At 45.9% G+C, this 13,726-nt stretch overlaps 1 protein-coding gene across 4 annotated transcripts in view; it reads left to right on the forward strand.

Moving 5' to 3' along the window:
- DNAI7 (dynein axonemal intermediate chain 7) overlaps nucleotides 1-13,726 on the forward strand; it is a 43,430-nt gene that overhangs the window by 6,231 nt on the left and 23,473 nt on the right. For 2 of the 4 annotated variants that reach the window (XM_075602865.1, XM_075602864.1), the window contains 4 exons: nucleotides 2,907-2,930; nucleotides 11,360-11,471; nucleotides 12,261-12,352; nucleotides 13,566-13,670. In XM_075602865.1, the coding sequence (XP_075458980.1) occupies nucleotides 2,907-2,930; nucleotides 11,360-11,471; nucleotides 12,261-12,352; nucleotides 13,566-13,670 (333 nt within the window). The remainder of the gene's footprint in view (nucleotides 1-2,906; nucleotides 2,931-11,359; nucleotides 11,472-12,260; nucleotides 12,353-13,565; nucleotides 13,671-13,726) is intronic. The other 2 variants (XM_075602863.1, XM_075602866.1) reach the window with 1 other exon arrangement.

Consider the following 13,726-nt stretch of genomic DNA (forward strand, 5'->3'; position numbering starts at 1 on the left):
GAGATCGTGTGTTTCCCTGCTATTTGGTACGTTACTTTTGGGTCTGGACCCTTTTGGTACTATTAGCAGTGATTCCTTGTCTCCGTCATCCTCCTTGCCTATTGTTTTTTAGTTTTTAGCGTTTAAAGTAAGTGTATACATTTTAACATTGTCCTCACCCTTAGGTGTAATTAAAGATTGTGTCCCTCAGTGCGCCATTCTGTCTGTCTTTTTTCCTGTCGGGCAGTTAATTGCCTTTTTATTCACACTGAAACACACTATAAAGCTAAGGTGTTGAAATATGTGGTACAGATGTGATAAATGCTTACAACCTGTTAAAGTATGATCTTTTTTAAGTATTAAGCTTTGAATTGCATAGTGAATTTTGCAAAGATCTAAACAAAAGCAAATAGAGTTAGTGTATTGACAGTAGTTGATCAAGTGCTGAAGCAGAGTGTGCCACTGGCCACTTTAACCCCCCTGAAGCAGAGTATGCCCCTGGCCACTTTAACCTCACTGAAGCAGAGTATGCCACGTGCCACTTTAACCTCACTGAAGCAGAGTACGCCACGTGCCACTTTAACCTCACTGAAGCAGAGTATGCCCCTGGCCACTTTAACCCCCCTGAAGCAGAGTATGCCACGTGCCACTTTAACCTCACTGAAGCAGAGTATGCCACGTGCCACTTTAACCTCACTGAAGCAGAGTATGCCACGTGCCACTTTAACCTCACTGAAGCAGAGTATGCCACGTGCCACTTTAACCTCACTGAAGCAGAGTATGCCACGTGCCACTTTAACCCCCCTGAAGCAGAGTATGCCACGTGCCACTTTAACCCCCCTGAAGCAGAGTATGCCACGTGCCACTTTAACCTCACTGAAGCAGAGTATGCCATGTGCCACTTTAACCTCACTGAAGCAGAGTATGCCACTGGCCACTTTAACCTCACTAAAGCAGAGTATGCCACGTGCCACTTTAACCTCACTGAAGCAGAGTATGCCAATGGCCACTTTAACCTCACTGAAGCAGAGTATGCCACTGGCCACTTTAACCTCACTGAAGCAGAGTATGCCACTGGCCACTTTAACCTCACTGAAGCAGAGTATGCCACTGGCCACCTTAACCTCACTGAAGCAGAGTATGCCACTGGCCACTTTAACCCCACGGGACTTCTCTTGGTGTCCCTGTCGATATAAAACCCTGTGCTTGGTATCTGTGACATCACTAGGGGTGTCGTGCTCCGGCGCTTGTGGGTCATTTCAGGCCCTTCTACCTGTCAGTTTTTTCTACTCCAGCCCTTTTGAAAATTACTCAATACAGGCATACCCCGGTTTAAGGACACTCACTTTAAGTACACTCGCGAGTAAGGACATATCGTCCAATAGGCAAACAGCAGCTCACGCATGCGCCTGTCAGCACGTCCTGAACAGCAATACCGGCTCCCTACCTGTACTGAAGCTGTGCGCAAGCAAGGAGATTATAGAGCCTTTTACAAATGCGTTATTTACATCAGTTATGCACATATGACGATTGCTGTACAGTACATGCATCGATAAGTGTGAAAAAGGTAGTGCTTCACTTTAAGTACATTTTCGCTTTACATACATGCTCCGGTCCCATTGCGTACATTAATGCGGGGTATGCCTGTAGTGCTGCAGTATATGTATGTTGCCAATCTCCTATAGTGATGTATGTATATCTTTAGTTATATATAGCTCCCAATGTACTCAGCGCTTTACAAAAAAAAGACAATACAGTACATGAAATTATAATACAATAAATGCAACCAATAGGGAAGGAAATCCCTTCCCTATTCCAATCTTCCAATCTAGGTGTATGTCTATATAATAATCTGTCACAAAATGTATTATTATCAAACTTGCATACGGATATAGATACAATTACCTTACTAACTGTAATTGGAATTTTCTAAACATTCACAGCAATAGAAAATCTTGTCTTTAAATGATTGTTTATACCCAGTCATACCTTTTGGGTTTATGGTCCCTGTTTACAAAGTAGCGTTATTCTATAGCACAGATTACTGCCCATTTACTTGAATTGTATGTAAAATGTCTTATGGAAAAGCACAGTTGAATAAATATGGGCCAATATATGTTCTCCCTAAAGCAGGTCGATATAAATCACTTATTTCTTAGCCATGCAAAACAGAAATTATTATTATTTAACCGTCACAGTGAATTCTAGATAATTGTTAGACAAGCACATGTGTGTCCCTCACATACACACACATGCAGCGTCTCCCTATTACAGTCAGAAGCCTAAATCCGATTTATGAATATAAAAAAGTTTGAAACATTGAGGGGATACGCTCCTAACAGCATTAGCCATCAGACCCGTACCCTATAAAGTGCATTGAGTTCTATGGGTCTTTCTCTGCGATAGCGCAGTGTTCTCACATTTTACAGAATAAAGGCCTTACTGTTCATCAGGAAAGAGGACCGCTCTGCTTCCCAAAGTCGCACCCCACAATGCTTTGCAAAGCAGGTGAATGGACACAAGGGATTTTTTTTCAGGCCCTGGTGATTGTTGAAAACGAGAGAAACAAAGGCACAGAAATACTCAAAGCAAATTGCTTGTATGCACTAACAATGTAAGATTTTAATGCAATGAGAATTTAATAGCAGAGGATTATTTTTGCCTGTGATTTCTTTATTTTTGATACGTCTTTGTGTCCGGTCAGACGTCTCACAGAGCACCATGTTATTGTTACTGTTAGAACCTGGGGAACACCTTTTAACTTCTGTTCCACTGAAAAATCAATATATTTCATTACCACTACTAGTTACTACTATAAGGGCCCACATTACACAGTATACTGTATATAAGAAACTATATATTTGCCTTATGTAGAGTAGATGCCCTCTCATTTGTCTTCTATTCTTCTCTCTATTATGTCATTTTAGAAATCAAAGAAAGATAAAAAGAAGGTAGGAAAGTTATTTTCTATATATCAGGTTATACACAAGAAATGAGGTGAGTTGTTAAAGTTGGAGTATCTTCCCTTTAGCAATGTGTATGGATATAATGATAGTTTTTTTTTTTTAGAGTTATTTAAAATATTGTTATACAGTATGTAAATATGGAGTATAAAATACTGCCTTAGAGTATAGCTATAGAGGATCACGTCTTTATACTCCTTGTTCATAGAAATGAGTGTTATGTTACAGTACAGTGGGAAAAGCAGAGACGGGCGAATTTTGCGCCTAAATCCGAATCCGAGGCGGATTGGCCAGTCTGTTTGAGCCGCAGATTAGTCACATAAAGTCAAAAATCCGACCGACGGATTTAAAAAATCCTAAATCTGATTTGAGTGAGGAGGAGGACTTCCAATATAGTCGTGCCTCCAGTTCTTCTCCGTGACCGCTACCACGCAAAAACCATGTTTGAGGTTTTCACATCCGACTTCTGCACGGCATTCATGTGCAATGCGTTGGAAGCTCCTCCGGGATCGATCCGACTTCTGCAAGGCATTCATGTGCAATGCGTTGGAAGCGCCTCCGGAATCGCAGAGGTGAAATCGCTGTGCTGCCTGAGGGTTTTATAATGATTATTACTGCATTACCCCATGGTAGCAAAGTTTGCTATTTGCATTGGGGGTTTCTTTTGCCAATATTGGAAGAAATTGCGATAGTGACTACCACGGATCTCCTCTATTATCGCCAAACACCCACGTGCAGATTAAATCACTAACGTGAGACTATCTGGCAGGGGTCATTTGTAGGGAATTAGTCAAACCAGAAAAAATATTGTACTGTAATATTGCTGCCTAATGACAAATAATATCACAGGTGTGACGAACTTCAGTGAATTCCAGTATTTACTTGTTGTTCTCTTGTAGATGCTTGTGGAATATCCTGTTGCTAATATTACAAATAATAGGATTTGTTTGTCTCTGGGTATATTGTACTCTGTGCATTATATAACAACCCATAAAGTGATGGAAGTTTCCAGCATAAGTCAGCGGAAATCTTTGTCACACAAAACAGATTCAGATTACATCATTTTGCTTTGGCGTTAACTCAATCCCCCCTTTTTTCTTTTATAAATCTGCATTCCTTACCTACATCTTTACATCTTTCTCAGAGGCAAGTAGGCCTATTTAAAACACAACGTATGTCTCTCTTCTGTTCTTCTACTCCGTTTAAAAGATCATCTTACCATATATATGTCACACTTGCCTCTGATCCGCGCGGAGACCGACTCAGGGAAGCACCACGGGGCAGAGTCATGCGCCCACGCACTGCCAGGGCAGTGCAGGCGCAGCGGCATGATGGCGGAGCTCCGCGAGACGCATCGCGCACGCGCACGGGTTGCTCGGCAACCAGGAAGCAGGAGAACGTGAGGGAGCTGCTGGAGCCTCCCACAGGCGGAGACTTGCTGAGTAAACCGCATGACGTCATCACGTCGCGACGCGCATCGCGCACGCGCGCGGGTTGCCCGGCAAACAGACCTAGCATCAGGAAAGCCTAATTGCAAGCTGTTTTTGATCAGTGTCTCTCTGACACCATTGGTGGACCAGTACACACCCCTGCAAGGTAATTGGACCCTTCCCACATATATACCTGCTTCTGCCTGTCCTTCATTGCTGAGCATAAACTCCTGTTTATGCATTGTGCTCACCGCTGCTGTCTAGTTTTGTCTTGAACTTTGTCTGACCTGTTTGACCCTGCCTGTTACTTGGATTTCTACACTCTCCAGCACTTTGACCCCGGCTTCGTTACTCGACTACTCTACCTTCTATTACCCAGGACCTTGGCTACGAAACTCTACCTACCCGGACTCTCCAACCCTGGAACACGGCAAGTACCCTGACTACCCTGACCTCTCCAACCCTACGACGCGGTACGACTAGGACTACGCATTCCGGACAGGACTGCGTGGTTGTGGGTCGGTGCCTATCAATCCCCACCTCAGCCCCGCGGTCTTCCGTCCTGTTTGTGGTGAGCGCAGCGTGACAATATGCTCAGCCCAACAAACATGGACGCCGCTGAGGTGGCCCGACGCTTAGACACCCATGAGGAATGCTTCCGGCAACTTACCGGCTCATTTACACTAAAAGAACAACTAGTTTCCCAACTTAAACAAGACGTGGGTACCCTGACTGAACAAGTTAGACGTCTAACAGTATCTACCACCAACCCCGTTCCACTCGCAGCCACTCCTGCACTTATCACACCTACCTCCGAACCACGACTACCTGCGCCCAACCGTTATGCAGGGGATCCCAGCGGTTGTCGGGGGTTTCTGAACCAGTGTTTCATACAGTTTGAACTTATGCCCTCTCGCTTTCCGGTTTCTCGGACTAAGGTCGCATACATAATCTCCCTGCTGACTGACGCCGCCCTGGCATGGGCTTCTCCTATCTGGGAGCAACGCCCAGATTTGACCTCTGACCTTACTCTCTTCATCACCGAATTTAGAAGGGTGTTTGACACCCCAGGGCGTAAGGTTACGGCTGCATCCACTCTGCTTAATATTTCTCAGGGAGACCGTACTGTGGCTCGTTATGCTCTGGACTTCCGGACGGTGGCGGCCGAGACCGGCTGGAACGATGTGGCTCTATCTGCAGTCTTCTGGCAGGGCCTGTCCGAACGGTTGAAGGATGAATTAGCAGCTCTGGATCGTCCCGCTGGACTTGAGAACCTGATAGACCTGTGCATCCGGATGGACCAGCGCCTCCAAGAGAGAAGGATGGAGAGAAACAAACACCCCCGAGGTATACAATCGTCTTCTTTGTCTACCATAGGGCCTCTACTCTCCACAACTCCTGCCCTAGATGAACCCATGCAGCTGGGAGGGACTAGCCTTTCGCCTATCGAGAGGCAACGAAGAAGACGAGCGGGACTATGCCTCTACTGTGGCAAAAACGGCCACCTGGTATTCAACTGTCCACTGAAGCCGGGAAACGCCAAAGCCCAGTGAGTATAAGGAGGATCACGCTGGGTACTGCAACTCTTCCCCCTCCTCAACCCTCTACGAGGTTTTATCTACCTATCTCCATATCCGGTGAGACCTTCACAGTACAGACACAGGCCTTTCTGGACTCGGGGTCAGGAGGAAACTTCGTGGACCAAAAGTTCGCCTTCAAGAATAAAATACCGTTGGTACCCAAAGATCGACCGGTAGGTCTTGAAGCCATTGACGGACGACCCTTGCAGCCCGCGATCATTTCCTTACAAACCATACCCCTTAACATCATGACTAGCGACTTTCACTCCGAGACTATAACCTTTGATGTCATTCACACCCCCTCCTCGAACATCATTCTGGGACTTCCGTGGCTCCGGATCCACAATCCTGTCATTGACTGGACAGAGGCCACACCACTTCGTTGGAGTTCTTTTTGCTTGGAACATTGCATGTCTGCTCCAAAGGCAGTGGCAGGAATGGAGGTCACGGATCCTGACAGGGTACGGCTGCCGGGGATATACGAAGATTTCCGCGATGTCTTTGACAAACGTCAAGCAGAGGTACTTCCGCCACATCGGACGTACGACTGTCCTATCGATCTTCTACCCGGGGCCATACCTCCCAGAGGAGGGTCATACCCACTATCTATTCCTGAGACCCAGGCCATGAGAACATATATTCAGGAGAATCTCCAGAGGGGGTTCATTAAGAAATCTTCATCACCTGCGGGGGCAGGATTTTTTTTCGTCAAAAAGAAGGACGGAACCCTCAGACCCTGCATTGATTACCGGGGCCTCAACAAACTCACCATAAAAAACCGCTACCCCCTTCCGTTGATAGCCGAATTGTTCGACAAACTCCAGGGAGCCAGGATCTTCACCAAACTGGACCTCAGAGGAGCCTATAATCTGGTTAGAATCAGAGAAGGAGACGAAAGGAAGACAGCATTCAATACTCGCGACGGGCATTACGAGTACCTGGTCATGCCATTTGGATTGTGTAATGCTCCTGCGGTCTTCCAAGACTTTGTCAACGACATTTTCAGAGACCTTCTGGACCACCATGTTATAGTATACCTGGACGATATATTAATTTTTTCCAGATCCATGCCGGAACATATGATGCATGTCAAACAAGTCCTGCAGCGTTTAAGAGAGAACCATTTGTATGCCAAGCTCGAGAAATGCCATTTCCATCAAACATCCACCTCTTTTCTCGGCTACATCATATCGGATACCGGTCTTGCTATGGATCCTACCAAGGTCAAGGCGGTACTCGAATGGCCCTGTCCCCTCTCCCTCAAGGCCATCCAAAGGTTCCTCGGTTTCGCTAACTACTACCGGAGGTTCATTCAGGGATTCTCATCGGTAGTAGCACCCATCACGGCACTCACACAGAAGGGAGCTGATCCTACTAAGTGGACTGAGAAGGCCCTCCAGGCTTTCGAGAGAATAAAGACGGCATTCGCCTCAGCACCCATCTTAACCCATCCAGATCCTTCATTACCTTTTTTTTTGGAGGTCGACGCCTCCGATGTAGGAGCAGGTGCTATACTTTCACAGAGAAAGAATCCTCAAGCTCCACTTCATCCTTGTGCATATTTTTCAAAGAAGTTTTCCTCCGCCCAAAGGAATTACGATGTAGGTAACCGGGAGCTCCTCGCTATCAAGCTGGCTTTGGAAGAGTGGAGGCACTTACTGGAAGGCACAGAGTCGCCAGTCACAATACTTACGGACCATAAGAATCTTCTGTACATTGAGGGAGCACGGCGACTAGGATCTCGCCAGGCAAGATGGTCCTTATTCTTTACTCGCTTTAACTTCCTCATTTCCTACATCCCTGGTTCAAAAAACATTAAAGCCGACGCCTTGTCACGACAGTTCCTGGTAGAGGATAACAAGGTGAATCAACAGGAGACCATTCTCCCTTCCACTTGTATTTTGGCTGCAAATACTTTTAGTGCCTTAACGGACATTACTAAGGCTCAGAACAACATCCCGGCAGGACTCAACGTTCCGGAGGACCGGTTGTTCACTCCCCGTAAATTCCAGAGGAGAGTCATGGAGTGGGGACATTCATCCAAGACTGCAGGCCATCCTGGCACCAAAAGAACTACTGAGTTCATCGAACGCACATTCTGGTGGCCCTACATGCGGAGAGACATACAAGCCTTCGTAGCCACGTGCGCTACTTGTGCTCGAAGCAAGACGCCACACAACAGACCAGCAGGTCTCCTTAAACCACTACCCATCCCAGTACGTCCATGGACACATATATCGATGGACTTCATCGTTGAGTTGCCCAAATCTAGAGGCATGGACACAATACTTGTGGTGGTGGACAGATTTTCCAAACAGGCACACTTCATCCCTATGAAGGGTTTACCCACTGCACCAATGTTATCCGAAGTTTTCATCAGGGAGATCTTCAGGTTACATGGGTCCCCTCAGGTCATAGTGTCCGATAGAGGATCCCAGTTCATCTCCCGGTTCTGGAGGGCATTCTGTAAAAATCTGGACGTTACCCTACACTTTTCATCAGGATATCACCCCCAGACCAATGGACAGACGGAACGCACCAATCAGTCTCTGGAACAGTTTTTGAGGTGCTTTATCGCTGACACTCAGGACGACTGGGCGGAACTTCTCCCATGGGCAGAATTCTCCCACAATAATCTACAGAACGAATCATGCCGACAGTCACCATTTATGGTCAACTATGGCTTCCATCTATCGGCACTTCCTTCCCTCATCTCCAAGTCTGGAGTCCCGGCCGCAGAGGACAGGATTCGCCACTTACAAGACCTATGGCAGAAGATCCATCGGAATCTACAGCACGCTGGTATATTACACAAGAGACAAGCGGATCGTCACCGAAGAGAGGTCCCAGGGTACTCTGTAGGACAAAGGGTTTGGTTATCTACCAAAAACATTCGGCTAAAGGTAGCTTCACCCAAACTGGCACCACGTTTTATCGGTCCTTTCCGCATCACCAAAAGGATCAACCCAGTAGCCTATCGGCTTGAACTGCCAAAAAATATGAGGATTCCTTCTGTATTTCACTCATCCCTTCTCAAACCTTATCATCAAGACTCATCCTCCAAAGGACAATCTAAACCTCCGCAAACCATACTGGTAGAGGGCCAACAAGAATACGAGGTTCAGACCATTCTCAACTCCAGAATATCCAGAGGAGGATTACAATATCTTGTACACTGGAGAGGCTATGGCCCAGAGGAGAGAGAGTGGATTCCTCATCATCAGGTACATGCCAACCGCCTCATCTCTGCCTTCCACCGTAGGCATCCTGAGAAACCATCTCTGGTTCGCCCGGAGGTCTCCCCTCAAGGGGGGGATACTGTCACACTTGCCTCTGATCCGCGCGGAGACCGACTCAGGGAAGCACCACGGGGCAGAGTCATGCGCCCACGCACTGCCAGGGCAGTGCAGGCGCAGCGGCATGATGGCGGAGCTCCGCGAGACGCATCGCGCACGCGCACGGGTTGCTCGGCAACCAGGAAGCAGGAGAACGTGAGGGAGCTGCTGGAGCCTCCCACAGGCGGAGACTTGCTGAGTAAACCGCATGACGTCATCACGTCGCGACGCGCATCGCGCACGCGCGCGGGTTGCCCGGCAAACAGACCTAGCATCAGGAAAGCCTAATTGCAAGCTGTTTTTGATCAGTGTCTCTCTGACACCATTGGTGGACCAGTACACACCCCTGCAAGGTAATTGGACCCTTCCCACATACTGCACCGACACACTTTATTCGAGCAAATACCCGGTATGTACCTGGCAGATACCTGGAATGCGCCGCTCCTCACCTCTGACAAGCCCCGTTGCATTTGCCTTCCCAGCCTGGGTTCATGCCTGGCTGACGGGCGGCTGATCTGTTAAATGATAATGATTAGGATTTAATAGGCTGCAATGCTTCGCGTGTCTACCAGATGGCATAAATTCATGAATTGTAATGCAGTATATATATATATATACTGTGCAGTATTGCAGCCAGCGGGAATAAAATGCTTCAATCCCTGCTTGGAAAATAACCCAATGCACTCGGGCAGAAAACAGTCACAAACCTCAATACACCCGGGTATACCCGAATTCGTGGGACTAGCCAAGCTCGAATAAAGTGTGTCGCCAGTGTATATACCTGCTTCTGCCTGTCCTTCATTGCTGAGCATAAACTCCTGTTTATGCATTGTGCTCACCGCTGCTGTCTAGTTTTGTCTTGAACTTTGTCTGACCTGTTTGACCCTGCCTGTTACTTGGATTTCTACACTCTCCAGCACTTTGACCCCGGCTTCGTTACTCGACTACTCTACCTTCTATTACCCAGGACCTTGGCTACGAAACTCTACCTACCCGGACTCTCCAACCCTGGAACACGGCAAGTACCCTGACTACCCTGACCTCTCCAACCCTACAACGCGGTACGACTAGGACTACACATTCCGGACAGGACTGCGTGGTTGTGGGTCGGTGCCTATCAATCCCCACCTCAGCCCCGCGGTCTTCCGTCCTGTTTGTGGTGAGCGCAGCGTGACAATATACATAGAATAAACCCGTATTTCACTGAAAATACAATGTTTATATTAACGTGTCCTTACTCATGTGTATTTAAAATCTATAAAGTAACTATTATATTGGAATAACCATAAATAAAGTAAGGCACAGTTAACGAGGTCTCCAAATGTGTCAGAATTATGACACGTAACACCTTCTCAAACATCGCTATCAATTAACCATACTAGCGTTTGAAAAAGTAGTACTTTTAATTATATAGTCATATAAAACCAAAAATCAGTGCTACCGGAGTCAACCATGCATCATCTCAGATATATGCTCGTTTTGGACCCTTAGGGGATTTTGTGTGGAATTTCTATTGAAAGTGGGTAGAGCTATTAACCCGAGCCTCATATAGGTAAGTCACTGTCTCTTGAAATATAAATCGGCAGAACTTGGGTACCGAGCTCCTTATGCTTCCCTTGTACGCAGTATTCCCCGCTCCGTGTTCTAATGAGATATTCTGATGGTTCTCTCTGATTCCCTGTCTATAATGTTTTTTTATTTTTTATTATTTCTTTGCCTTATTTATATTATTTTGTACAGCAAATACAAATCCCACGTTGTGCGCAGATTCACACGCCTGAGACAGGTCTGCAACCCTGCCCTTTCCCCATTAGCTCTTATATCTTCCACTGCAGCCAGGCACGCTGGGTAATGACATGCAAATGAGAACACATTACGAGCACATGTTATTTTGTACAAAGCAAATGAACTCAACAGCTTCATGGCACAAGTGGTCCGCAGTATAAACGTCGCATTGAAACAAATGTTAATCTCAAACCACATGTAGCTGTGAGGCGTAAGCAGGTAATGTCAGCGAAGCCTCGGCTGGACGTGCGAAACGCATTCATTCTAACGTGGGTTTCTTCATTAAGTCGTCCAAAGGAACTTCTGCGGCCTCGAGGAAGAAAGGGAAAGGAAAGCTGAGCAAAGCGGAGAGACAACGACTCCAAAAAGAAGAGGAGGAAAGAAGGCAGCGAGAAGAAGGTATAGGAAAGGCTTGCAGTCTCGTGACATTAGAACAGGGGTGCTCCACTGCAGTCCCCAAGATTCCCCCCCCTCCCCCCAACAGGACAGGTTTTAAGGATATCCCAACTTCAGCACAGGTGGCTTAATCAGTGGCTCAGTCGATATCCTGAAAACCCAAAGACTGAGCCACCTGTGCTGAAGATGGGATATCCTTAAAACCTGTTCTGTTGGGTGGTCTTGGGGACGTGAGTGGAGCACCCCTGCATTAGAGCACATATCCCAATACGTACCCATCCAAGAGGAATAAGGTTCTTTCGGTATGGTGGTCAACACATCAAACTAACACATGCTTAATGAGTCTCTAACGTGGGGAGCAGCGGTAATGCCAAAAGAAAACATTGGACCTTGTGATAGATTCTTTAGCAATTGCATCTGAGCACATTGCCATATTACTAAGTACTTTGTGGTCATTTATGAAAGTCGCCCAGATTTAATGTCTTCACCCTCTCCCCCCCTCCCCCCCACACACACACTATTAGTACACTTTGGTCCTAGGTGAGACTGCGCCTTTAAGCAAATGATCTTGTTCGTTATTCTCTATAAATTACATAAATCACTTTCGTTTTGGACATTTGCATAGAATTAAGAGGCCCCTTGTGCTGACGCAAGTAAAACAAACAATTTGATCTAAAAAAATAAAAACAAGGAGAATTAGTGAATCACTCTTGGCAAACGCAGGAAAAATGTCAAGAATTGTGTGTGATTTAGCCACTTTTTTGATTTCCCCTGTGATTTTATTTTTTTCAGAGGAAGCTCGGTTACTAGCTGAGCTCGCAGAAGCTGAACGGCTTGAAAAAGAGCGTCTGGAGCAAGAGGAGATAGAACGGCTTGAGGCAAAGGTCTGTCTGCAGACTTGTACAGATATAAGCCCAGCTTTAGTAGGAGGTTGTGAGCCGTAATACATCCATTCAACTAAGATACACTGTGTTGGAGTGAAATGCGTTGCCACCAGAGATTCCAAGTCATTGTTTTGATGTAATTTCTTTCCACTGAAGCAATACTAGTTGTTCCTTTTCGAGAACATTAGTTGGAATTCCAGAAACTAGAACTAATAGTAAAGACATACAAGATACACTTACATCTAGAATCACTGTTCAATGTAACAATCCAGGCAACACAAAAGCTGTGAATGAAGCTCATGTTTTCCTACCATTGAGAGGGGGGAGCGGGTGTGATACCTTTTATTGGACCAACAAGTAGTTGATATGTTACAAGCTTCCCAACCTCTCAGGGTCCTTCATCGTGTCCTACCCCCACCCTGAGAGGTTCAAAAGCTTGTAACACATCAACTACTTGTTGGTCCGATAGAAGGTGTCATACCCCCTCCTCCCTCTCCCTCCTTTGTTACTACATGGAAGAAAGGACACACGGCCCCCCACCCTTCTTTGCCTGCCATTGAGAAGCAGTTCCATAGCATACTGAAACAGAGCCAAAGGCATTTGATCAGGTTTCTATAATCCATATTGCACTTGCCTATCGCAAGGCCCAAGGTTGTGGTTTTCCAGTATATTTGCTACAGTAACAACATTTAAGAAGCAGCATAACACTGCAGTCTGTTAAATGTCTCTATCACACAATACATCATTCCTTTCAGACCATCCCAAGTAGTAAATCGATCCATTGGGACTCAGAATGAAATGAATTGTTGGAAGTAATTTTTAAAGAATTGTTTGATAGCACAAGAACTCAAAACGCACCAAATCTGAGCACGCGTATACATTTACAACATTTTATTTAATCTGTTGTCCCCTTAGAAATCATAAAATCAGCACACACATTATTAGTATTATTTCCAGGAAAGGAAATATCAAACACCTAGATATTTCTATGCAGTTCTCTCCAAAGCGCTGCAGCAGAAAAATCGAAAGGAAAGCATAACTCTAGGAAATAGAAAAGAATGTTAGATTAAAACAAAGTGTAGGGGGAACTTCCCCAATGAGTGATTCGTGATAGAATAGGACATTGTAAGTGACTAACTTTGATTTTAGAATGCAACATAGCCATTGCGACAGCAATTTGTGATTTACCCAAACATTCTTCCCTCCTTCACAGCAATTAGAGCACAGAGGCGAAGAACTGGAAGAACTTCGAATGGTTCTAGAGGAAAAGCTAGAGGCTGCCGAAAAATGGAAAAGTGATCTCAGAATATATGCAAAGGTTTCCCTTCTTTAAGTTGTTGCAGCTCAATAAGCTTCCCATGTTTGAGACTTTTC

The sequence above is a fragment of the Ascaphus truei genome, chromosome 5 (assembly GCF_040206685.1).
Source record: "Ascaphus truei isolate aAscTru1 chromosome 5, aAscTru1.hap1, whole genome shotgun sequence".
Classification (NCBI taxonomy): Eukaryota; Metazoa; Chordata; class Amphibia; order Anura; family Ascaphidae; genus Ascaphus; species Ascaphus truei.